Raw genomic sequence first — 26,761 nt, 5'->3', positions numbered from 1 at the left:
TTGAAAAGCACTTTTAGGGAGTTTCCTCAGTTTCCTGATTTCCTTGGGCTGCACAAACATAAATCAGACATTGAGTTTTACGTCAATTACAGTGCTGGACTAACGCTGTGTTCCAATGAGAAGTGTAGTATGAAAGGGACTCTGTCAGTACAGCTGGTACATGTTTGGGTTTAGTTGATCTTCTCCTGTCTCTCTCTGTGTCTGAATGAGTGCCAGACCTCTGGTATGCCTGCTACTCTCTGTGTCTGAATGAGTGCCATACCTCTGGTAGGCCTGCTACTCTCTGTCTGAATGAGTGCCAGACCTCTAGTAGGCCTGCTACTCTCTGTGTCTGAATGAGTGCCAGACCTCTAGTAGACCTGCTACTCTCTGTGTCTGAATGAGTGCCATACCTCTGGTAGGCCTGCTACTCTCTGTGTCTGAATGAGTGCCAGACCTCTAGTAGACCTGCTACTCTCTGTGTCTGAATGAGTGCCATACCTCTGGTAGGCCTGCTACTCTCTGTGTCTGAATGAGTGCCAGACCTCTAGTATGCCTGCTCCTCTCTGTGTCTGAATGAGTGCCAGACCTCTGGTAGGCCTGCTCCTCTCTGTGTCTGAATGAGTGCCAGACCTCTGGTAGGCCTGCTCCTTTCTGTGTCTGAATGAGTGCCATACCTCTGGTATGCCTGCTCCTCTCTGTGTCTGAATGAGTGCCAGACCTCTGGTAGGCCTGCTCCTCTTTGTGTCTGAATGAGTGCCAGACCTCTGGGTATGCCTGCTCCTCTCTGTGTCTGAATGAGTGCCAGACCTCTAGTAGGCCTGCTCCTTTCTGTGTCTGAATGAGTGCCATACCTCTGGTATGCCTGCTCCTCTCTGTGTCTGAATGAGTGCCAGACCTCTGGTATGCCTGCTCCTTTCTGTGTCTGAATGAGTGCCATACCTCTGGTATGCCTGCCCCTCTCTGTGTCTGAATGAGTGCCAGACCTCTGGTATGCCTGCTCCTCTCTGTGTCTGAATGAGTGCCAGACCTCTAGTAGGCCTGCTACTCTCTGTGTCTGAATGAGTGCCAGACCTCTAGTAGGCCTGCTACTCTCTGTGTCTGAATGAGTGCCAGACCTCTGGTATGCCTGCTCCTCTCTGTATCTGAATGAGTGCCAGACCTCTAGTAGGCCTGCTACTCTCTGTGTCTGAATGAGTGCCAGACCTCTGGTAGGCCTGCTTCTCTCTCTGTCTGAATGAGTGCCAGACCTCTGGTATGCCTGCTCCTCTCTGTGCCTGCCTTGGCCAGACTTGTGACTGTCACCCTCTGTTCCCAACTGACCACATCTCTCTACCCCTCTCATCCCCTCTGTTCCCTACTGACCACATCTCTGTACCCCTCTCATCCCCTCTGTTCCCCACTGACCCCATCTCAGTACCCCTCTCATCCCCTCTGTTCCCCACTGACCCCATCTCAGTACCCCTCTCATCCCCTCTGTTCCCCACTGTCCCCATCTCAGTAACCTTCTCATCCCCTCTGTTCCCCACTGACCCCATCTCAGTACCCCTCTCATCCCCTCTGTTCCCCACTGACCCCATCTCAGTACCCCTCTCATCCCCTCTGTTCCCTACTGACCACATCTCTGTACCCCTCTCATCCCCTCTGTTCCCCACTGACCCCATCTCAGTACCCCTCTCATCCCCTCTGTTCCCCACTGACCCCATCTCAGTACCCCTCATATCCCCTCTGTTCCCCACTGACCCCATCTCAGTACCCCTCTCATCCCCTCTGTTCCCCTCTCATCATCATTCTCATCCCTGCTACTCCCTCTTTTCCCTCTCCCCTCTCTCCCCATGACATTTCCTCCTCCATTTGAGCTCTGTACCGTATCCCCCCTTTTCTCTTCATCATGACATCCACATTTCTTTTCATTTTTGTATGATGGGCTTGTCTGCGGACCACGAGATTGTGTGTGTGTTTGTGTGTGTGTGTGTGTGAGTTTGGGTAAGTGCCACTTCATTGTGTCTGCCAAGCAAGCCTCTCAGAAAGCTGTCATTTAAGCTGACTGTAGTCTCGCCTGCCAGAATGGCATATTTTTGTTGGCACGATGGAAAGGCTTTCTTTAGGAGTTTCTGAAAGGATAAAGACATACTCTCACCAGAAACATTCACAATATAGGCTCTGTTTTATGGGAACAGCTTCCATCCACGAGGGTTTCCTTAAGTTTCCAGTATTTCTGGAAAATCTAGATAATTATTATTTTGCATGTGACATTTTCCACTTTTGTCTTTTAATCTTCCTGACAGTGATGTACCGGGCTACATATCTCTGCTGCCTTTGTTTAGTGATATAATTGACCTTCATTTTTACATACTTTATTTTATTTCACCTTTATTTAACCAGGTAGGCCTGTTGAGAACAAGTTCTCATTTACAGCTGCGATCTGGTCAAGATAAAGCAAAGCAGTACGACAACAACACAGATTTACACATAAACAAACGTACAGTCAATAACACAAAAGAAAGGAAAAATAGTACAATCTATGTACAGTGTGTGCACATGTAGAAGAGTAGGGAGGTAGGCAATACATTGGACATAGAGGCGAAAATAATTACAGTTTAGCATTAATACTGGAGTGATAGTGCAGATAATGATGTGAAAGTAGAGATACTGGGGTGCAAAAGAGCAAGATGGTAAGAAATAATGTGGGGATGAGGTAGTCAGGTGTGCTATTTACAGATTGGCTGTGTCCAGGTACAGTGATCGGTAAGCTGCTCAGATAGTTGATGCTTAAAGTTAGAGGGAGATATAAGACTCCAGCTTCAGTGATTTTTGCAATTCGTTCCAGTCATTGGCAGCAGAGAACTGGAAGGAAAGGCGGCCAAAGGAAGTGTTGGCTTTGGGCATGACCAGTGCAATATACTTGCTGGAGCGCGTGCTACGGATGGGTGTTGCTATGGTGACCAGTGAGCTGAGAAAAGGCGGGGCTTTACCTAACAAATACTTATAGATGACCTGGAGCCAGTGGGTTTGGTGACGGATATGTAGTGAGGGCCAGCCAACGAGAGCATACAGGTCGCAGTGGTGGGTAGTATATGGGGCTTTGTTGATAAAACGGATAGACTACATCCAGTTTGCTGAGTAGAGTGTTGGGGGCTATTTTGTAAATGACATCGCCGAAGTCAAGGAACGGTAGGATAGTCAGTTTTACGAGGGTATGTTTGGCGGCATGAATGAAGGAGGCGAAATAGGAAGCCGATTGTAGATTTAATTTTGGATTGGAGATGCTTAATGTGAATCTGGAAGGAGAGTTTACAGTCTAACTAGTAGTTGTCCACATATTCTAGGTCAGAACTGTCCAGAGTAGTGATGCTAGTCACTAGGGAGGGTGCGGGCAGCAAACGGTTGAAGAGCATGCACTTAGTTTTACTAGCATTTAAAAGCAGTTGGAGGCCACAGAAGGAGTGTTGTGTGGCATTGAAGCTCGTTTGGAGGTTTGTTAGCACGGTGTCCAAAGAAGTGCCAGATGCATACAGAATGGTGTCGTCTGTGTAGAGGCGGATCAGAGAATCACCAGCAGCAAGAGCGACATCATTGATATACAGAGAAAACAGTCGGCCCGAGAATTGAACCCTGTGGCACCCCCATAGAGACTGCCAGAAGTCCGGACAGCAGGCCTTCCGATTTAACACACTGAACTCTATCTGAGAAGTAGTTGGTGAACCAGGCGAGGCAGTCATTTGAGAAGCCGAGGCCATTGAGTCTGCCGATAAGAATGTGGTGATTGACAGAGTCGAAAGCCTTGGCCAGGTCGATGAAGACGGCTGCACAGTACTGTCCTTTATCGATGGTGGTTTATGATATCTTTTAGGACCTTGAGCTTGGCTAAGGTGCGCCCATGACCAGATTGGAAAACAGATTGCATAGTGGAGAAGGTGCGGTGGGATTTGAAATGGTCGGTGATCTGTTCGATGCTATCTTGGCTTTCAAAGCTTTTAGAAAGGCAGGGCAGTCGATATCAGTTTGGGTCTAGAGTGTCTCCTCCTTTGAAGAGGGGGATGACCACGGCAGTTTTCCAATCTTTGGGGATCTCAGACGATACAAAAGAGAGTTTGAGTAGGCTAGTAAAAGGAGTTACAACAATTTCGGGGGATAATTTTAGAAAGAGAGGGTCCAGATTGTCTAGCCCAGCTAATCTGCAGGGATCCAGATTTTGCAGTTCTTTCAGAACATCAGATGTCTGGATTTGGGTGAAGGAGAATCGGGGGTGGGGGCTTGGGCAAGGAGGTGCTGAGGGGCTGCTGAGATGTTGGTCGGGGTAGGGGTAGGGGTGGAAAGCATGGCCAGCTGTGGAAAAATGCTTATTGAAATGATCGATTACCATAGATTTATCGGTGGTGACAGTGTTTCTGATCCTCAGTGCAGTGTGCAGCTGGGAGGAGGTGCTCTTATTCTACATGAACTTTACAGTGTCCCAAAACCTGTTTGAAAAAGCTAGCCTTAGCTTTCCTAACTGACTGAGTATTTTGGTGAGCCAGGTGAGGTTACCTCATGTGTGGGGGGTGGAACAAAAGTCCTAGCTAAATCATATGGAGCGGGGCTGGAGGCTCTACAGTGAAATAAGACAAAAATTACTAACCAAAACAGCAATAGACAAGGCATATTGACATTAGTGAGAGGCATGTGTAGCCGAGTGATCATAGGGTCCAGTGAGTAGCTAGGTGAGCTGGAGGCATAGCGATTCAGACAGCTAGCAGGCTAACAGATGGGCTTCAGGGGGACGTCGCAACGGGAGAGCCTGTTGAAACCTCCTCAGATGGTTATGTCGGCAGACCAGTCGTGATGGATTGGCGGGGCTCCGTGCCGGCAGCAAAGGGGTCCAGACTAGCTTGCTGCAATGATCCGGAGTAAAGGTTCAGAGCTTGCGGCAGGAATCCGGAGATGAGGTAGAGACAAGCAGTCCGATATGCTCTGGGTTGATATTGCGCTGTGCAGACTGGCAGGAATTGACCGGGCTGAGGTTGGCCGATGTCCGAGTTAACGGTGATGACCGCTAGCATTGGCTAACTGACTACTAGCTAGTTGCTAGTTAGCAGGCTAGCTACTGAAGGGGGTTCCGGTTCTAAAGTTTAAAAATAGCAGATCCATACCACATTGCGTGATGCGGGTTGCAGGAACATTTGTATATTTTAAAAATAGAAAAAAGCATATTTATATATTTTCTATACAGCGTTTACTGGATACGCCATAGAGGTTTGTATTCAAACATTTGTATATTTTTATTTTAAGAAAATGTTTTGTTAAGGACCTTGTACCTAGATGGAAAATTAGAGTAAAAATATAAAAAATATATACAAAGAAAAAAAACGATATATACAAGGGATGGGACAAGACAATCAAAACAGACATCCCACTCCTATGCCATCTTGGAATTTAAGTGATTGATTTGGCATTATTGCTAAGTCAATGCTGCAGGACTTTCCACAGAGTGTGGAGTGCTTTAACAAGGCATGATAAGAGAGCCAGGTGTTTCTACTGTATCATCTGAGGTAATACTGGGACTCAGCTCTGGACAGGTGTGTCACCTGAGGTAATACTGGGACTCAACTCTGGACAGGTGTATCACCTGAGGTAATACTGGGACTCAGCTCTGGACAGGTGTATCACCTGAGGTAATACTGGGACTCAGCTCTGGACAGGTGTATCACCTGAGGTAATACTGGGACTCAGCCCTGGGCAGGTGTGTCACCTGAGGTAATACTGGGACTCAGCTCTGGACAGGTGTATCACCTGAGGTAATACTGGGACTCAACTCTGGACAGGTGTATCACCTGAGGTAATACTGGGACTCAGCTCTGGACAGGTGTATCACCTGAGGTAATACTGGGACTCAGCTCTGGACAGGTGTATCACCTGAGGTAATACTGGGACTCAGCCCTGGACAGGTGTGTCACCTGAGGTAATACTGGGACTCAGCTCTGGACAGGTGTATCACCTGAGGTAATACTGGGACTCAGCTCTGGACAGGTGTATCACCTGAGGTAATACTGGGACTCAACTCTGGACAGGTGTGTTACTTTTCTCTTTCAAACACAGGCCAAACTCAAGAGGCCATGGTTATGTTGTCCATCAACGTGTGTGTGTGCATGTTTATGTGTGTGTGTGTGACGAGAGGGGCAGGCCAGAACAGAATGAGTGTAGAAAACTACTAGTGACATGCCAGAACACAAGTCCCTCCAGCACAGAGAAACCCATCTGAGATGAAACTTGATATTAAATCTCATTATAAGATTACACAGCACATGAATCCATTGAAACCTATAGCCACAGTGAAGATGTTCAGTATGGAAGATCATTCAAGGGCTTTTGTGTCCGTGGAATTTCCTCGGTTGGGGTCTGGAGGCTATAAACATGGTGCGGTTGGATATCAAAAATTGTTACTTGATTTGTGAACACACACACATGCACATCTCTGATGCTCTAGCTGGCGGTGTCCCTCAGGGTCCATGGTTAACGGCTGGGGGTCAGCCTCAGAGGAAGATGACCGTCACTACTCCAGCCACAGGTCCAGTGTGGGCAGCTCCTCTGATGGATCCCTCTACACCCACTGTAGCTTCGCCCAGGCCCTGGTGGCAGCCGCTGACAAGGCAGGCTACCACCTGGAGGGCACCAGCCTGGCCAAGAGAGGTTGGTATATGAGGAGTGGAGCCCCTCCAGCCTGTTCTCTCTGGAACCTCTATATGACCCAGAAGGAGATTGATCTACTTCCTGACATCTGCTGGCTGGTGTTTTCTCCTCTACTGCTGTTTTGGTGGAGAATCTGCATGGCTCTACAATATGTGGCTGAACAAAGGATACAAACCTTGATTCAACTCTAACCTTCCTCCAGCTTTGCACTCTGACTCCTACGAACTTGGGATAGAGGACAATTATCTGGGTGAACACTGGTGATTTCTTTGCAGGCTTCTAACACTGCCTGTACTTTCTCATTGTCAAAATAATGGTGTGATTTTGAGGATTTTTTACATTTGACTGATTAACTAACTGAACCTTCCATGGGATCATGTGAGCTTCCTGCTTGGACATCAACATTCTCTTCCCAGGCATGCTCCTTAACTCCCCTCTCTCCATGTTCCTCTCAGTACCTCCACTAACCTAGTGGCCTCTCTGTCTTCTTCTCTCCTCCTCCTCCAGGTAAAGGGCTGTCCCACCGGACCCGGCCCAGCAGTCCCTTCTCTACAGATGGCAGCACTGTGGGCACACATAGCCTGGGCCACCAGAGGGCTGCCCGGCCCACCCGCAAGCCCCGGGGACAGGGCACGGTGCCCCACAGGAGAGACGCCAGTGCAGACGGTAAGAGAAGACGCTGGGGTGGCACGGTGTTTGAACCAGAAGATTCCCAGAACTTTGTCTTAGTAAAGAGTTACCTCTGACACAACTTACTCATTATCTATAACAGGGCTCTTCAACCCTGTTCTTGGAGAGATACCATCCTGTAGGTTTTCACTCTAATCCTGTTCCTGGAGAGATACCGTCCTGTAGGTTTTAACTCCAACCCTGTTCCTGGAGAGATACCGTCCTGTAGGTTTTAACTCCAACCCTGTTCCTGGAGAGATACCGTCCTGTAGGTTTTTACTCCAACCCTGTTCCTGGAGAGAACCCTCCTGTAGGCTTTTACTCCAACCCTGTTCCTGGAGAGATACCATCCTGTTGGTTTTTACTCCAACCCTGTTCCTGGAGAGATACCGTCCTGTAGGTTTTTACTCCAACCCTGTTCCTGGAGAGATACCGTCCTGTAGGTTTTTACTCCAACCCTGTTCCTGGAGAGATACCGTCCTGTAGGTTTTTACTCCAACCCTGTTCCTGGAGAGATACCGTCCTGTTGGTTTTTACTCCAACCCTGTTCCTGGAGAGATACCGTCCTGTTGGTTTTTACTCCAACCCTGTTCCTGGAGAGATACCTTCCTGTAGGTTTTTACTCCAACCCTGTTCCTGGAGAGATACCGTTCTGTAGGTTTTTACTCTAACCCTGTTCCTGGAGAGATACCGTCCTGTAGGTTTTCACTCTAATCCTGTTCCTGGAGAGATACCTTTCTGTAGGTTTTTACTCCAACCCTGTTCCTGGAGAGATACCGTCCTGTAGGTTTTTACTCCAAGCCTGTTCCTGGAGAGATACCGTCCTGTTGGTTTTTACTCCAACCCTGTTCCTGGAGAGATACCTTCCTGTAGGTTTTTACTCCAACCCTGTTCCTGGAGAGATACCGTCCTGTAGGTTTTTACTCCAACCCTGTTCCTGGAGAGATATCCTCCTGTAGGTTTTCACTCTAACCCTGTTCCTGGAGAGATACCGTCCTGTAGGTTTTCACTCTAACCCTGTTCCTGGAGAGAAACCGTCCTGTAGGTTTTTACTCCAACCCTGTACCTGGAGAGATACCATCCTGTAGGTTTTTACTCCAACCCTGTTCCTGGAGAGATACCGTCCTGTAGGTTTTCACTCTAATCCTGTTCCTGGAGAGATACTGTCCTGTAGGTTTTTACTTCAACCCTGTTCCTGGAGAGATACCGTCCTGTAGGTTTTCACTCTAACCCTGTTCCTGGAGAGATACCGTCCTGTAGGTTTTTACTCCAACCCTGTTCCTGGAGAGATACCATCCTGTAGGTTTTTACTCTAACCCTGTTCCTGGAGAGATACCGTCCTGTAGGTTTTCACTCTAATCCTGTTCCTGGAGAGATACCGTCCTGTAGGTTTTAACTCCAATCCTGTTCCTGGAGAGATACCGTCCTGTAGGTTTTCACTCCAAACCTGTTCCTGGAGATATACCGTCCTGTAGGTTTTTACTTCAACCCTGTTCCTGGAGAGATACCGTCCTGTAGGTTTTCACTATAACCCTGTTCCTGGAGAGATACCGTCCTGTAGGTTTTTACTCCAAACCTGTTCCTGGAGAGATACCGTCCTGTAGGTTTTTACTTCAACCCTGTTCCTGGAGAGATACCGTCCTGTAGGTTTTCACTATAACCCTGTTCCTGGAGAGATACCGTCCTGTAGGTTTTTACTCCAACCCTGTTCCTGGAGAGATACCGTCCTGTAGGTTTTTACTCTAAACCTAATCTAGAGCACATGATTGTAATAATTAGCAGGTTGAAAATCGGAATCAGGATAGTTACTGTACAACTGGGGTTGGAGTAAAGCTACAGGAGGAGAGCTCTCCAGTAACAGGGTTGGAGTAAAGCTACAGGAGGATAACTTTCCAGTAACAGAGTTGGAGTAAAGCTACAGGAGGATAGCTCTCCAGTAACAGGGTTGGAGTAAAGCTACAGGAGGAGAGCTCTCCAGTAACAGGGTTGGAGTAAAGCTACAGCAGGATAGCTCTAACAGAGTTGGAGAGCCCTGATCTATGAGGACTTGGACTACATTGCAATTACTGATTAATACTGATTGACTGATTACTGATATATCACCAGACTGTAACCTTGTATTTAACCACATCACGCCTCCCTCCCTCCCAGACCTACCTCCTCCCCCTGACCCCCCGCCCATCCAGGGACCAGGTTATATCCAGGGGGCCCGTAGTGTAGGCGGAATGGGCCCCCCAGCCGAGAGACAGGCATCGTCCCTGGAGCGCCAGCCCATGTGTGGCGCCATGCCCCTGTCTGGGCTGGAGGAGATGAAGAGCTGCATGGACAGACAGACACGCACCTCTCTGGAGCGGCACCACCAGGCCCAGGACAGACTAGCATCCATGGACCGAGGAGACGACCCACGCAGGGGACACAAAACAGGTACAGGACTGGAGGGTAGAAGCAAAGCAGAATGCCAGCACATTGTCAGAAAGACTCAGACAAATTCCATTCAGTGTGCAGGTGTTCATTCTAATTTGCAGATGCCAATTTCTTGTACACTGCACTTTAGCAGTGTGTTGGATGTGAGCGAACATTACTTTAGAACAGTAGGATAGAACTCGTATTCCGCACCACAGTATGGAGCGAGTAGACCTGTGGTTAGGTCAGCAGCCATTGCTGTACAAAGAGAGATCCAGAGCCCTTAACTGTGAGACAGCAGGGTCCTGATGGCTGCGGTGCCTTGGCAGACCAGAGCCTTTACTAAACCCTGGTGTTCAATCTCAGAGGAGACTCAGCTCCCATGAACAGATTGCACTGTCTGCCACTTGTACTTGTCTTCCAGAACCCCCCCTACACACACACACACACACACACACACACACACACACACACACACACACACACACACACACACACACACACACACACACACACACACACACACACACACACACACACACACACACAGCCCGTAGTTGTCAGCAATGGTGTCCGGCTCCAGCCCAGTCCAGGCAGGAGGCCCCAGCCACACAGATACATTCTAATTCCCCAGCTTTCCCCTTTCAGACAAACAGTGGCTACTCCACCACTCCACCCATCTGTCTGTGTGTGGAGTCATTAGACCTCACCATGCTGTGTACCTATCCTGTCTGTGTGTGGAGTCATTAGATCTCACCATGCTGTGTTCCTATCCTGTCTGTGTGTGGAGTCATTAGACCTCACCATGCTGTGTTCCTATCCTGTCTGTGTGTGGAGTCATTAGACCTCACCATGCTGTATTCCTATCCTGTCTGTGTGTGGAGTCATTAGACCTCACCATGCTGTGTTCCTATCCTGTCTGTGTGTGGAGTCATTAGACCTCACCATGCTGTGTTCCTATCCTATCTGTGTGTGGAGTCATTAGACCTCACCATGCTGTGTTCCTATCCTGTCCGTGCCAGAGCAAACAGACAGAGAGGCAGACACTGAGGCAGACAGACAGAACGACCAACAGAGAGGCAGGCAGAATGACAGACTGACAGACCAGGAGACACAGAGAGGCGTCACACTCATCAGATTCTATAAGACGTGTACTCCAAGTTGACTGATACACAGCCGAGTACAGAAGGCTCTCCAAGTTGACTGATACACAGCCGAGTACAGAAGGCCCTCCAAGTTGACTGATACACAGCCGAGTACAGAATGCCCTCCAAGTTGACTGATACACAGCAGAGTTCAGAAGGCCCTCCAAGTTGACTGATACACAGCAGAGTTCAGAAGGCTCTCCAAGTTGACTGATACACAGCGGAGTACAGAAGGCCCTCCAAGTTGACTGATACACAGCAGAGTTCAGAAGGCCCTCCAAGTTGACTGATACACAGCAGAGTTCAGAAGGCTCTCCAAGTTGACTGATACACAGCGGAGTACAGAAGGCCCTCCAAGTTGACTGATACACAGCAGAGTTCAGAAGGCTCTCCAAGTTGACTGATACACAGCGGAGTACAGAAGGCCCTCCAAGTTGACTGATACACAGCAGTGTTCAGAAGGCCCTCCAAGTTGACTGACACACAGCAGAGTTCTGAGGGGTCAAGACAAGCCCAGTTAGTCATTATCAGAGCAGTGGGAGGATGTTTGATGAGATATGATGCTATATATCTATAGACCTCTATATCTAGAGACCAAGTCAGAGCTACAATATACTGACCTGTATTAGGGTATGTCACTGCAGGTCAGAGCTACAATATACTGACCTGTAGCAGGGTATATCACAGCAGGTCAGAGCTACAATATACTGACCTGTAGCAGGGTATATCACAGTAGGTCAGAGCTACAATATACTGACCTGTATTAGGGTATATCACAGCAGGTCAGAGCTACAATATACTGACCTGTATTAGGGTATATCACAGTAGGTCAGAGCTTCAATATACTGACCTGTAGCAGGGTATGTCACAGTAGGTCAGAGCTTCAATATACTGACCTGTATTAGGGTATATCACAGTAGGTCAGAGCTACAATATACTGACCTGTATTAGGGTATATCACAGCAGGTCAGAGCTACAATATACTGACCTGTATTAGGGTATATCACAGTAGGTCAGAGCTTCAATATACTGACCTGTATTAGGGTATATCACAGTAGGTCAGAGCTTCAATATACTGACCTGTAGCAGGGTATGTCACAGTAGGTCAGAGCTTCAATATACTGACCTGTAGCAGGGTATGTCACAGTATGTCACAGTAGGTCAGAGCTTCAATATACTGACCTGTAGCAGGGTATGTCACAGCAGGTCAGAGCTACAATATACTGACCTGTAGCAGGGTATGTCACAGTAGGTCAGAGCTTCAATATACTGACCTGTAGCAGGGTATGTCACAGTAGGTCAGAGCTACAATATACTGACCTGTAGCAGGGTATGTCACAGCAGGTCAGAGCTACAATATACTGACCTGTAGCAGGGTATGTCACAGTAGGTCAGAGCTTCAATATACTGACCTGTAGCAGGGTATGTCACAGTAGGTCAGAGCTACAATATACTGACCTGTAGCAGGGGGTTTCACAGTAGGTCAGAGCTACAATATACTGACCTGCAGCAGGGTATGTCACAGTAGGTCAGAGCTACAATATACTGACCTGCAGCAGGGTATGTCACAGTAGGTCAGAGCTTCAATATACTGACCTGTAGCAGGGTATGTCAGAGTAGGTCAGAGCTACAATATACTGATCTGCAGCAGGGTATGTCACAGTAGGTCAGAGCTTCAATATACTGACCTGTAGCAGGGTATGTCACAGTAGGTCAGAGCTTCAATATACTGACCTGTAGCAGGGTATGTCACAGTATGTCACAGTAGGTCAGAGCTTCAATATACTGACCTGTAGCAGGGTATGTCACAGCAGGTCAGAGCTACAATATACTGACCTGCAGCAGGGTATGTCACAGCAGGTCAGAGCTACAATATACTGACCTGTAGCAGGGTATGTCACAGTAGGTCAGAGCTTCAATATACTGACCTGTAGCAGGGTATGTCACAGTAGGTCAGAGCTACAATATACTGACCTGTAGCAGGGTATGTCACAGCAGGTCAGAGCTACAATATACTGACCTGTAGCAGGGTATGTCACAGTAGGTCAGAGCTTCAATATACTGACCTGTAGCAGGGTATGTCACAGTAGGTCAGAGCTACAATATACTGACCTGTAGCAGGGGGTTTCACAGTAGGTCAGAGCTACAATATACTGACCTGCAGCAGGGTATGTCACAGTAGGTCAGAGCTACAATATACTGACCTGCAGCAGGGTATGTCACAGTAGGTCAGAGCTTCAATATACTGACCTGTAGCAGGGTATGTCAGAGTAGGTCAGAGCTACAATATACTGATCTGCAGCAGGGTATGTCACAGTAGGTCAGAGCTTCAATATACTGACCTGCAGCAGGGTATGTCACAGTAGGTCAGAGCTTCAATATACTGACCTGTAGCAGGGTATATCACAGTAGGTCAGAGCTTCAATATACTGACCTGTAGTAGGGTATGTCACAGTAGGTCAGAGCTTCAATATACTGACCTGTAGCAGGGTATGTCACAGTCGGTCAGAGCTACAATATACTGACCTGTAGCAGGGTATGTCACAGTAGGTCAGAGCTACAATATACTGACCTGTATTAGGGTATATCACAGTAGGTCAGAGCTACAATATACTGACCTGTAGCAGGGTATGTCACAGTAGGTCAGAGCTTCAATATACTGACCTGTAGCAGGGTATGTCACAGTATAGGTCAGAGCTACAATATACTGACCTGTAGCAGGGTATGTCACAGCAGGTCAGAGCTACAATATACTGACCTGTAGCAGGGTATGTCACAGTAGGTCAGAGCTACAATATACTGACCTGTAGCAAGGTATGTCACAGTAGGTCAGAGCTACAATATACTGACCTGTAGCAGGGTATGTCACAGTAGGTCAGAGCTACAATATACTGACCTGTAGCAGGGTATGTCACAGTAGGTCAGAGCTACAATATACTGACCTGTAGCAGGGTATGTCACAGTAGGTCAGAGCTACAATATACTGACCTGTAGCAGGGTATGTCACAGTAGGTCAGAGCTTCAATATACTGACCTGTAGCAGGGTATGTCACAGTAGGTCAGAGCTTCAATATACTGACCTGTAGCAGGGTATGTCACAGTCGGTCAGAGCTACAATATACTGACCTGTAGCAGGGTATGTCACAGTAGGTCAGAGCTTCAATATACTGACCTGTAGCAGGGTATGTCACAGTCGGTCAGAGCTACAATATACTGACCTGTATTAGGGTATGTCACAGTAGGTCAGAGCTACAATATACTGACCTGTAGCAGGGTATATCACAGTAGGTCAGAGCTTCAATATACTGACCTGTAGCAGGGTATGTCACAGTAGGTCAGAGCTACAATATACTGACCTGTAGCAGGGTATGTCACAGTAGGTCAGAGCTTCAATATACTGACCTGTAGCAGGGTATGTCACAGTAGGTCAGAGCTACAATATACTGACCTGTAGCAGGGTATATCACAGCAGACACTAACCCCTCTGTAGTTGCCTTTCTCCCCTTCAAAAGGGTGTTAGCTGAGGGACCCATGTGTGAGCCCACACTGCCTGCTGGCACCAACACACTGCAGATGTCATTAGAAGGGAGGTCTGCCAACAGACTCTCTGTCTCACTGTAGCACCTTCTGCAACCACCACCACCCCGCCTATCCACCTGCACCTGCCCAAACACATACCTAGCCCCATAATGAATCTATAAACCACCATGTTGTAAAACGCTCTATCCTTTAATTGCCCCTCCCCATGTAATTTCAGTGAATGAGAATGTATTCACCTTGCCCCCAGCCCCACAGGAGCCCTTTTTCTTCTTGCAATGCACGTATTATAAGAATGTATTCTTAATTGACCTGCCTGGTAAAATAAAGGTTAAATTAAAAGAAAAAAGTGTCAACTTCCCGACTACAATCAGGGTTAGTATTGACAATATGAATTGTTTCCCTCTGTGTGTTTGTCCAGAAGCGGGGTGCCTGCCCCCCTACAGTAAACCCTCGTTCCCCTCCCCCGGGGGCCACAGCTCCTCTGGGACAGCCTCCTCCAAGGGCTCCACGGGGCCACGCAAGAGAGAGGGGCCTCGAGGGCCACACCAACGGGCTGCCACAGACCACAGCGACTACCTGGGGACCAACGGACCTGGACATTACGCAGGCGAGTTATGTACGTATTACACCATTCTTGTTTACCATCTTATTGCAAAAAGGCGTTGTGATACTATAGGTAACTATATTGATTTAATGTATAGCATTTTGACAAAGATATTGCTTTCTCCTGACATTGCTGTTCTCTCTGTTCTCTCTCTCTCTCTCTCTCTCTCTCTCACAGAGTGACCTGCCTGCAGTAGGATCTGAACTGAACTGGAGAAAGCCTCGTCGTCCTCATCAGAATGAAGCCTCACCCGACTGGTGCAATGAACTTTGTCTTTCTTTGTGTATTATCAGAGGAGAGGAGCAGGAAGATGACGATGATGACCACCATAACAGAACTGTAAATGTGATGTATAAACACAGACTTACATACGGTACATCCCACTATGTTGTTGTCCTCAACTCAATTATTTCTCACCTCCCACCTTTATTTTTTTTCAGTCAGACAATAGCAACTAAACAAAACAGTTAAAACGTCTATATGAGAAAACTCATTTTCAAAATAACCTTACTTGGGGAAAAAATGGAATCTTGTTTCCTGTAAATAGATTCTTTACGTTGTTGTTGCATTGCTATGCAAGCCTACTTCAGTTTTAGCGTCCTCTTGGTTATATCTAGTCATTTGTATTATATTTGAATTGATAGGCTGTTGTGCCATAAAATAATTGTTTTATAATCCATCATTTGTTAATAGCTATCATTGATTCATTATTATAATTATTATTATTAATTATTGTTTTTTTGCACTGTGATTTTTGGTGATAAGCACAAAAGCATAGCTCCTACTGACAGGAAGAAAAGGACCAACATTTGAAGAGGAGTTTCTGTAGAGAGATGAGAAATTATATACTAATGTACAGAGAGATATTAAAGAGTGAGGGGCTGCTTATGGACAGCAACTAAATGGATGCCCATTCCCAAGTTAGGACTAATCAGAAAGAAGATGGGGTTTGTTAGTGTCTTTGAGGTAGGGGGCCAGAGAAGAGGCAGAAAGGGGAGGCTTGTTCAATGTGTACAGAGGCTATGAGCAAGATGATGACTTGTCTCTCCTCTAACTATGAGTTGATTATTGGATTAGCTTCGATCCTACATAATCTGATTCTATTGTAAACCGTATAGTCCTACAAATGGGCTGATATAGACTTGTTAGAGCTGGCAGTTGTGAGGCTGTCCAAGCATTGTCTTGTTTTCAGAACTTAACACAGCCACAATGGGCTGATATAGACTTGTTAGAGCTGGCAGTTGTGAGGCTGTCCAAGCATGGTCTTGTTTTCAGAACATAACACAGCCACAATGGGCTGATATAGACTTGTTAGAGCTGGCAGTTGTGAGGCTGTCCAAGCATTGTCTTGTTTTCAGAACATAACACAGCCACAATGGACGTCTAGCTGGACCCTCATCTTCATTCCAGCGTTTGAACACAATTTATTTGATTCTATCTTCATCTCATCTTCTTTGATTCTATTTTCCATTGAATTCTAGAGTTTTTGTTTTCATCCGAAGATCATTTGTATAATCCGTTTGTATAATCTGAAGCAACAGCACTTAAAATACACTATGAAGAGCCTCAAAGCCATGGTTCAGAAGGTCTAATCTATAATCTAACACTGACAAAGGACTTCCTTTTGATCATCCCTTCCTTTTGATAAACTCTGGATTGGGTTGAACCCAGTTGTAGAAATAACTAATATTGATACTAAAGGATTTCTCTATTGCCAGGAAAGAAGATTTAGGATAGGTCCTTTTTTTTGTCCAAAAGTCAACATTTTATTTTGTCATCCATTTTAAATTATGTTTTCTTAATTTAGAGCACTCAATGTACTCCACATCCATGGCATCCCATGGAAAACAACACAGTGGCCTGTTTTGTATCTGTTTCAGTCGGAGCACTGCAGTCCCTACCCTGAAGTATGGTACTGTGTTCTGATTAGCATACAATAGAGCACTAACTAGACTCCCCATTGGGACTCAAATTCCCAGAATGCATCAGATAGTGGAGAGGAAGGCAGGTAGAGTACAGTCAGAATGGAGAAGAGCCACCTGCAGTAGCAGATCCCACAGCCTCTGTCTCTACAGCATAGACCACTACTTTCTATCTGCCTAACTGTCACAACACGTGTTCCTTCTGCCGGCCGCGTGGAACTATTCAGCCTCAGATGTTCAATTTGTATCTTTTCAAACAATGTTCTTATCCTTTTTTTTTAAAGCCTGTTTCTTTGTATGCCTTTTATGGACTTAAAAGTACTGCTTAATAATGTTTTCAAAATCAACGTTCACAATTTTACTGGTTCAGTGTTTCTTTTGTGTCTTCTTTAGTAGTGCTTAATGTTGATAAAAGGAGAGCTGGAAACTGAAGGCGTTGTCAGATATGCTGTTGTACTGTCACGTTTATGTCACTGTCATATCATATCATCAACCTAGTGGCCAGTGTTCTGGAAATGAGGTGCAAGGAGTATCTCAGGTTATTTTACATTCTGGCGGTGTTCATGTATGTGTGTATATATGTGTATATATTCATATGCATCTCCACTCAGTTATTTCATTCCAGTTTCATTGCTGAAAGATATCCCCCTTTTATGTACGATGCTGTCCTGTTTCATTTATTTTCGCCAGTGGTTTTAATTTCAAGTTTAAAGTGCTGGTCCATCCACCTTAAGGCAAGATGTCAGTAACAGAACATACCAAATTAATATCGATATTTCTAATGTCTAATGCGTTTTTGTCTTTTTAATACTCATGGTTTTCCTTTAAATCACTGTGCTGTTGTTTTGTATTTATTAAAATGATAATAAAAAGGTATATTGTGAAATATGCATAAAGATTTGTGGAATATTAAAAGAAATGTCTTTTTTTTCTGTTGGAGAAGGCCCGGGGATGGGCAACTCCAGTCCTCAGGGGTGGAGTGCTGCCACACTTTGTCCCCATCCCTAGCAGCTGATGAAAATAATTGCATTCAAAACTGAAACATGATTGGTTGATCATTGGAGTCAGGTGTGTTAGTGGGGGCTGAGGCAAAAGTGTGACACCAATCAGGCCCCCTGAGGACTGGAGTTGCCCATCCCTGAGCTAGGCCAAAAGGACTTGATGGTCTCTCCAGGTGCAATGCTGAGTCATTAGTTGTCAGAGATACCCGAGTCACTCGGTCCTGCATGTTATCTACTCTACTGCTTCCTCTCATCTCAAAACAAAAGAAACTAAAACCTTTTCTAAACACAAACAGCGATATGTTCCTCATTTGCTTGATACGACAATAGATACAAATGTTCTTTTTTGGGAGGTTGATAAGTACTTTCCCTCTCTTTTGTTACTTTTCTCAGTATTGTTGGATCTGTGTGTTGCCTTTTTGCAAAAAAAGAGGATTAAAGAAAGGCAAAAATAGGAAGTTGTCATTCTTTACAGTGCGGGCCGAGGTGATACCCTCTCTCCAATGCAATTTATACATTCTCATATCTTTCCTGTAAACAACCTTCTGTATTCACTTGCATGTCCTTGTCCAAGAACAAGAAAACTTTTACAAGTCCCATCCCCATGTCCTCTAAGATAAATCAAAGTTATTTTCTTTCCTTGTACCTGGATCACTACCAACAAATAAAATATTAAAACAAATGTGAACCCTTGCCTTTCACTCTGTTGATTGACAAGGTGTTATACACAATATCATTATCGTTCAAACTCAGCTGGAAAGTTCCTGTACCATTTTTACATTGTTTGTCATCTTGAGTATGGCTTTCTGGACATATTTTGTTCCAAGAGAAAGAGAAACTCTGAAGTCTCTATAAAGAATAGTGTCGGTATTGGTGTTTTCCTTCCGTGGTGTGTGTGTGTGTGTGTGTGTGTGTGTGTGTGTGTGTGTGTGTGTGTGTGTGTGTGTGTGTGTGTGTGTGTGTGTGTGTGTGTGTGTGTGTGTGTGTGTGTGTGTGTGTGTGTGTGTGTGTGTGCTGTATGTGTTTGCGAGAGGGTGCCTGACTCAGCTGTGCTTTTCTATGTCAAAGCAATCAACATTCCAGACAAATCCATCAAATCATTGAGACAGTCACACTTGCTTTGATTAACACTTAACTTAAAAAACGTAGAACTGTGGCTCAGATACTGCCTTTTATCGTTTTTACTTTTTGAACACCGAGATGTGACCAAATAGAGTCAGCAAAGGTGGCAGAACGAGGCATTGATAACCGATTGGAGGGAAAACTCGTCCAAACCGTCTCCTTAACAAGTCCATTATTGCAACTTAGTTTTCTGTTACTGTATTAAGCTAATGTCTCATCTGAATGTTAGGTTACACTGTCCCATCATTTGGTATGTTCTGTATATGTGTTCTTACGGGCTGCTTTGTGTGATGTTCTCCTTAGTGGAGACGGACCTCCGTCCAATTTGTAATGTGAAAGCCAGCTAGTCTGATAGCATTAAGGAACGATGACTCATGTAATTAAAAACCAATAAAAGGCTGTTATAGTTCGTTAAATAATTTCATTATCCCATTCCCTCTCTCCGCTCCACCTAAATGACAGAAATGATTCATGTTAATATTTTTCTGCTCTCTCTAAATTTCTCTCCCTCGCTCTCACTCTTGCCCCCCCCTCACCCGTTCTCCTCCTTTCTGACTCTCTATCTCTCTGTTCTGAATTCTCTATGTCTGGAACTTTAAAACAGGCAAGTATATGGGTACCTCAACCCTATAAGGGGTATTTCCAACCAACAGCTTGAGGAATAGACAATCCAAATAGCTCCCCACTCTCCTCTAAAAAAAACACACCTACAAGTATGCGTTTGTAAGAGAAAGTAAGTTACGAAAAAGTTACATTTGCCATTCCATAAAACTCCCTAAATCACTATTCACCCTCTCAATTCTCTCTTTTTCCCTCTCAATTCAATTCAAAGGGCTTTATTGGCATGGGAAACATGTTTACATTGCCAAAGCAAGTGAAATAAACAAACAAAAGGGATAAAAACAAGAGAAACATTAGTAAACATTACACTCAAAAAGTTTTTAAAAAATATAGACATTTCAAATGTTATATTATTCTCTCTCTGTATCTCTCTGTCTCTCTTGCTCTCTCTGATTCTCTCTCAATTCAATTCAATTGAAGGGCTTTATTGGCATGGGAAACATATGTTAACATTGACAAAGCAAGTGAAGTAGATAAACAATAGTGAAATAAACAACAAAAATTAACAATAAACATTACACTGACAGAAGTTCCAAAAGAATAAAGACAAATGTCTTATTACGTCTATATACATGTTGTAGCAATGTGGAAATAGTTAAAGTACAAAAGGGAAAATACATATTTACAATCGTGTTTGTTCTTCACTGGTGGCCCTTTTCTTGTGTGGCAACAGTTCACAAATCTTGCTGCAGTGATGTCACACCGTGGTATTTAACTAGTAGATATGGGAGTTCATCAAAATTGGGTTTGTTTTTGAATTCTTTGTGGATCTGTGAGATCTGTGGGAAATATGTCTCTAATATGGTCATACATTGGACAGGAGGTTAGGAAGTGCAACTCAGTTTCCACCTCATTTTGTGGGCAGTGTGCACATAGGCAGACCTGGCTCTCAAGAGAAGTCAGGCTATAGTTGACTTTCTCAATAGCAAGGCTATGCTCACTGAGTCTATACATAGTCAAAGCTTTCCTTAAATTTGGGTCAGTCACAGTGGTCAGGTATTCTGCCACTGTGTACTCTCTGTTTAAGGCCAAATAGCATTCTAGTTTGCTCAGTTTTTTTGTAAATTCTTTCCAATGTGTCAAGTAATTATCTTTTTTTTCATGATTTGGCTGGGTCTAATTGTATTGCTGTCCTGGGGCTCTGTGGGGTCTGTTTGTGTTTGTGAACAGAGCCCCAGGACCAGCTTGCTTAGGGGACTCTTCTCCGGGTTAATTTCTCTGTAGATGATGGCTTTGTAATGGAAGGGTTGGAATCGCTTACTTTTAGGTGGTTTTCTGGATTTTGATCATTAGTGGGTATCGGCCTAAGTCTGCTCTGCATGCATTTGTGTTTTACGTTGTACACTGAGGATATTTTTGCCGAATTCTGCATGCAGTCTCAATTTGGTGTTTGTCCCATTTTGTGAATTCTTGCTTGGTGAGCGGACCCCAGACCTCACAACCATAAAGGGCAAATGGGTTCTATAACTGATTCAATTATTTTTAGCCAGATATTAATGTGGAAGTTACCTGTGGCGCTGATGTTTAGGCAGAGGTATGTATAGTTCTTTGTGTGCTCTTGGGCAACGGTGTCTAGATGGAATTTGAATTTGCGGTCCTGACAACTGGACCTTTTTTGGAACACCATTATTTTTGTTTTAAAGAGATTTACTGTCAGGCCCCAGGTCTGACAGAATCTGTGCAGAAGATCTAGGTGCTGCTGTATAACCTCCTTGGTTGGGGACAGAAGCACCAGATCATCAGTAGACATTTGACTTCCGATTCTAGTAGGGTGAGGCCAGGTGCTGCAGACTGTTCTAGTGTCCTCGCCAATTCGTTGATACAGTTTAAGTCAGAAGTTTACATACACTTAGGTTGGAGTCATAAAAACTTGTTTTTCAACCACTCCACAAATTTATTGTTGACAAACTATAGTTTTGGCAAGTCGGTTAGGACATCTACTTTGTGCATGACACAATACATTTTTCCAACAATTGTTTACATACAGATTATTTCACTTATAATTCACTGTATCACAATTCCAGTGGGTCAGAAGTTTACATACACTAAGTTGACTGTGCCTTTAAACAGCTTAGAATATTCCACAAAATGATGTCATGGCTTTAGAAGCTTCTGTTAGGCTATTTGACATCATTTGAGTCAATTGGAGGTGTACCTGTGGATGTATTTCAAAGCTTACCTTCAAACTCAGTGCCTCTTTTCTTGAGATAATGAGAAAATCTAAAGAAATCAGCCAAGACATCATGAAAAAAATTGTAGACCTTCACAAGTCTGGTTCCTTGGGAGCAATTTCCAAACGCCTGAAGGTATCACGTTCATCTGTACAAACAATAGTACGCAAGTATAAACACCACGCAGCCGTCATACCGCTCTGGAAGGAAACGCGTTCTGTCTCTTAGAGATGGACGTACTTTGGTGCCAAAAGTGCAAATCAATCCCAGAACAACAGCAAAGGACCTTGTGAAGATGCTGGAGGAAACAGGTACAAAAGTATCTATATCCACAGTAAAACTAATCCTATATCGACATAACCAGAAAGGCCGCTCAGCAAGGAAGAAGCCACTGCTCCAAAACTGCCATAAAAAAGCTAGACTACGGTTTGCAACTGCACATGGGGACAAAGATCGTACTTTTTGGAGAAATATCGTCTGGTCTGATGAAACAAAAATAGAACTGTTTGGCCATAATGATCATCATTATGTTAGGAGGAAAAAGGGGGAGGCTTGCAATCCGAAGAACACCATTCCAATCGTGAAGCACAGGGATTGGCAGAATCATGTTGTGTGTGCTTTGCCTCAGGAGGGACTGGTGCACTTCACAAAATAGATGGCATCATGAGGTACGAAAATTATGTGGATATACTGAAGCAACAACTCAAGACATCAGTCAGGAAGTTAAAGCTTGGTCGCAAATGGGTCTTCCACATGGAAAATGACCCCAAGCATACTTCCAAAGTTGTGGCAAAATGGCTTAAGGACAACCAAGTCAAGGTATTGGAGTGGCCATCACAAAGCCCCGACCTCAATCCTATAAAATATTTGTGGGCAGAACTGAAAAAGCGTGTAAGAGCAAGGAGGCATACAAACCTGACTCAGTTACACCAGCTCTGTCAGGAGGAATGGGCCAAAATTCACCCAACTTATTGTGGGAAGCTTGTGGAAGGCTGCCCAAAAAGTTTTTAAACAATTTAAAGGCAATGCTACCAAATACTAATTGAGTGTATGTAAACTTCTGACCCACTGGGAATGTGATGAAAGAAATAAAAGCTGAAATAAACCATTCTCTCTACTATAAATCTGACATTTTACATTCTTAAAACCAAGTGCTTTTACTAACTGACCTAAGACAGGGAATTTTTACTAGGATTAAATGTCAGGAATTGTGAAAATCTGAGTTTAAATGTATTTGGCTAAGGTCGATGTAAACTTCCAACTTCAAATGTATATATGTTGAAGAGTGTGGGGCTCAAGCTGCATCCCTGTTTCACCCCACGGCCCCGTGGAAAGAAAAGTGTGTGCTTTTTGCCAATTTTAACCGCACACTTGTTTGTCTACATGGATTTTACAATGTTGTATGTTTTTCCCGCAAAACCACTTTCCATCAATTTGTATAGCAGACCCTCATGCCAAATTGAGTCAAAGCACAAAGCAAGGGAAGACTTGGCCTTTGTTTTGGCTTGGTTGTTTGCCTATTAGGGTGTGCATGGGTGATATTAGGGTGTGCATGGGTGAATACATCCTCTCGCTCTCTCTCTCGCTCTCTCTCTCTCTCTCTCTCTCTCGCTCTCTCTCTCTCGCTCTCTCTCTCTCTCTCTCTCTCTCTCTCTCTCTCTCGCTCTCTGATCAATGTGAATGATTGAAGCAGAGAGGAGGAGGAGCGTGAGAGGGAAAAGGGTATACATTTACATTTACATTTAAGTCATTTAGCAGACGCTCTTATCCAGAGCGACTTACAAATTGGTGCATTCACCTTATGACCTCCAAGCAGCTCCATCCTCAGCCCCAAACAGCTCCATCCTCAGCCCCAAGCAGCTACATCCTCAGCACCAAACAGCTACATTCTCAGCCCCAAGCAGCTCCATCCTCAGCCCCAAGCAGCTCCATCCTCAGCCCCAAACAGCCTCAGCCACAGCCTAAAACAGCCCCATCCTCATTCCCAAACAGCCTCAGCCCCGCCTCAAACCCACAGCCCCATGCTCAGCCCCAAACAGCCCCATCCTCAGCCCCAAACAGACCCGCCTCAGCCCCATTCCTCAGCCCCACACAGCCCCGCCTCAGCCCCAAACAGCCCCACCTCATCCCCAAACCACCCAATTCTCAGCCCCAAACAGCCCCGCCTCAGCCCCAAACAGCCCCATCCTCATTCCCAAACAGCCTCAGCCCCGCCTCAAACCCACAGCCCCATGCTCAGCCCCAAACAGCCCCATCCTCAGCCCCAAACAGACCCGCCTCAGCCCCACACAGCCTCGCCTCAGCCCCACACAGCCCCGCCTCAGCCCCAAACAGCCCCACCCTCATCCCCAAACCACCCAATTCTCAGCCCCAAACAGCCCCGCCTCAGCCCCAAACAGCCCCATCCTCATTCCCAAACAGCCTCAGCCCCGCCTCAAACCCACAGCCCCATGCTCAGCCCCAAACAGCCCCATCCTCAGCCCCAAACAGACCCGCTTCAGCCCCACACAGCCTCGCCTCAGCCCCACACAGCCCCGCCTCAGCCCCAAACAGCCCCACCTCAGCCCCAAACCTCCCTGCCTCAACCCCAAACAGCCCCATCCTCAGCCCCAAACAGCCCTGCCTCAGCCCCACAAAGCCCCGCCTAAGCCCCAAACAGCCCCATCCTCAGCCCCAAACAGCCTCAGCCCCGCCACAGCCCCTTCCTCAGCCCCGCCACAGCCCCACCTCAGCCCCAAACAGCCCCATCATCAGCCCCAAACAGCCCCAGCCTCAGCCCCAAACAGCCCTGCCTCAGCCCCAAACAGCCTTGCCTCAGCCCAAGCAGCCCCAGCCTCAGCCCCAAGCAGCCCCAGCCTCAGCCCCAAGCAGCCCCGCCTCAGTCCCAAGCAGCCCCAGCTTCAGCCCCAAACAGCCTCGGCCCCAAACTGCCGCGCCTCAGTCCCAAGCAGCCTCAGCCCCAAACAGCCCTGCCTCAGCCCCAAACAGCCCCATCCTCAGCCCCAAACAGCCCCGCCTCAGCCCCAAACAGCCCCGCCTCACCCCCAAACAGCCTCAGCCCCAAACAGCCTCAGCCTCAGCCCCAAACAGCCTCAGCCTCAGTCCCAAACAGCCTCAGCCCCAAACAGCCTCAGCCCCAAACAGCCTCAGCCTCAATCCCAAACAGCCTCAGCCCCAAACAGCCTCAGCCCCAAACAGCCTCAGCTGCAAACAGCCGCGCCTCAGTATCAAGCAGCCTCAGGCCCAAACAGCCGCGCCTCAGTCCCAAACAGCCTCAGCCCCAAACAGCCTCAGTCCCAAACAGCCTCAGCCCCAAAGAGCCCCAGCCCCAAACAGCCCCAGCCTCAGCCCCAAACAGCCCCAGCCTCAGCCCCAAGCACCCCCAGCCCGGGGGCAGGGCAAGTACTGACTGCCCCATTCTTTGCCAACTAAGCATCTTTCTCCTCTTTCCCCATCCTTTCCCTGGTTGTTTTTCTATGTTTCCTTTTCCCCTCATTTTTCACCTGTCACTTGAGTGCTCTGTTTTTCTTCTGTGTCTTGCCTCTCCACACCCTAAAAAGCCTCTACACCTCCATGTGTCTGTAGTAATTGCCACATGTGAGACGCGGGTGACTCGAGGCAAGTGGGGAGAGACACACAGCAACTATCAGAGCAGAGGGAAATAAGCTGTGCTCAGCAGATACCCGTCAACACTGCAGTGAGTGTGTGTGTGTGTGTGTGTGTGTGTGTGTGTGTGTGTGTGTGTGTGTGTGTGTGTGTGTGTGTGTGTGTGTGTGTGTGTGTTTGTGCAGGAGGAAGGGAGCTGCTGGGGTGTGTTAATTGAAGGAAGCATCCTTTGCTGGTGCTGCTTGGTTTTTCCTCTTGCTTTTGTCTCTGTACTGGTGCCATTAGTGGAGAGGGCAGCAGTACCAATGATACACCATTCATCACACATGTCAAACAGCACCGGCCAGCTGTCGGGGACAAGCAGGGAACATTAGCATTTCGGGACCGTTTCTCTCTATTTCTCTCTCCCTCTCCTCTTTCTCTTTTGCTCTCTCTTTCTCTCTCTATATATATATCTCTCATCTCTCTCATTCTCTCTCCTGCTCCATGTCTCCCTCATACTTTTTCCTCTCTCTCTCTCTCTCTCTCTCTCTCTCTCTCTCTCTCTCTCTCTCTCTCCATCGCTCTCTCTCTCTCTCTCTCTCTCTCTCTCTCTCTCTCTCTCCCCTCTCCCTCCTTCTCCATGTCTCCCTCACTCTTTTTCCTCTCTATCTCCCTCTCTTTATATCTCATGAAATGTTTGTGTTAGAATGTAATTTTAGTGACCATGGCATAGAACATACAGTCAGCTCCAAACATATATGGGACAGTAACCCATGTTATGTTTTTTTGGCTCGAAAGTACAGCGCTTTGGAGACATGCTAACCTCTCACCATTACAATAACAGGGGAGGTTAGCATTTTGGGGGGTATGATATTTATGCCTCTGTAACTTTCTCATTCATCATTATTCCTGATTTATTTATGGTATCATTCACAATCATGTGAAAGTGTTTAGAAAAATATGATATTCGTATTTACAGTAAAAGGGACATAAAATGATCTGAAACACAAACAAAACAAACAGCAAATATATTCAACAAGTTTGTAGAGTCACAAACTTGATGTAATCATTGAGTACTAGGAATATGGGGCCAAATACTGAACCTTTGTCTACTTTAATACATCTATAAGTGAATTTGTCCTAATACTTTTGGTCCCCTAAAATGGGGGAACTATGTACAAAAAGTGCAGTACTTTCTAAACGGTTCACCAGATATGGATGAAAATACTCTCAAATTAAAGCTGGCAGTCTGCACTTTAACCTTGTAGTCACTGTTTGATTTCAAATCCATAGCGCTGGAGTACTGAGACAAAACCACGACAGAAAT

The 26,761-nt window shown here is 46.0% G+C and overlaps 1 protein-coding gene across 1 annotated transcript in view; it reads left to right on the top strand.

The window, feature by feature from the left end:
- LOC115115523 (roundabout homolog 2-like) overlaps positions 1-18,386 on the top strand; it is a 392,283-nt gene extending 373,897 nt beyond the window's left edge. Inside the window, 5 exon segments of the mRNA XM_065000507.1 lie at positions 6,463-6,648; positions 7,156-7,314; positions 9,469-9,741; positions 14,824-15,021; positions 15,187-18,386. Of these exon segments, the coding sequence (XP_064856579.1) occupies positions 6,463-6,648; positions 7,156-7,314; positions 9,469-9,741; positions 14,824-15,021; positions 15,187-15,188 (818 nt within the window). The 3' untranslated portion in view covers positions 15,189-18,386.
- The last annotated feature ends 8,375 nt before the right edge of the window (positions 18,387-26,761 follow it).

The sequence above is a fragment of the Oncorhynchus nerka genome, linkage group LG14 (genome assembly GCF_034236695.1).
Source record: "Oncorhynchus nerka isolate Pitt River linkage group LG14, Oner_Uvic_2.0, whole genome shotgun sequence".
Taxonomy (NCBI): Eukaryota; Metazoa; Chordata; class Actinopteri; order Salmoniformes; family Salmonidae; genus Oncorhynchus; species Oncorhynchus nerka.
Note: the sequence above shows the minus strand (reverse complement) of the source record. Positions and strands in the feature narration are given on the sequence as shown.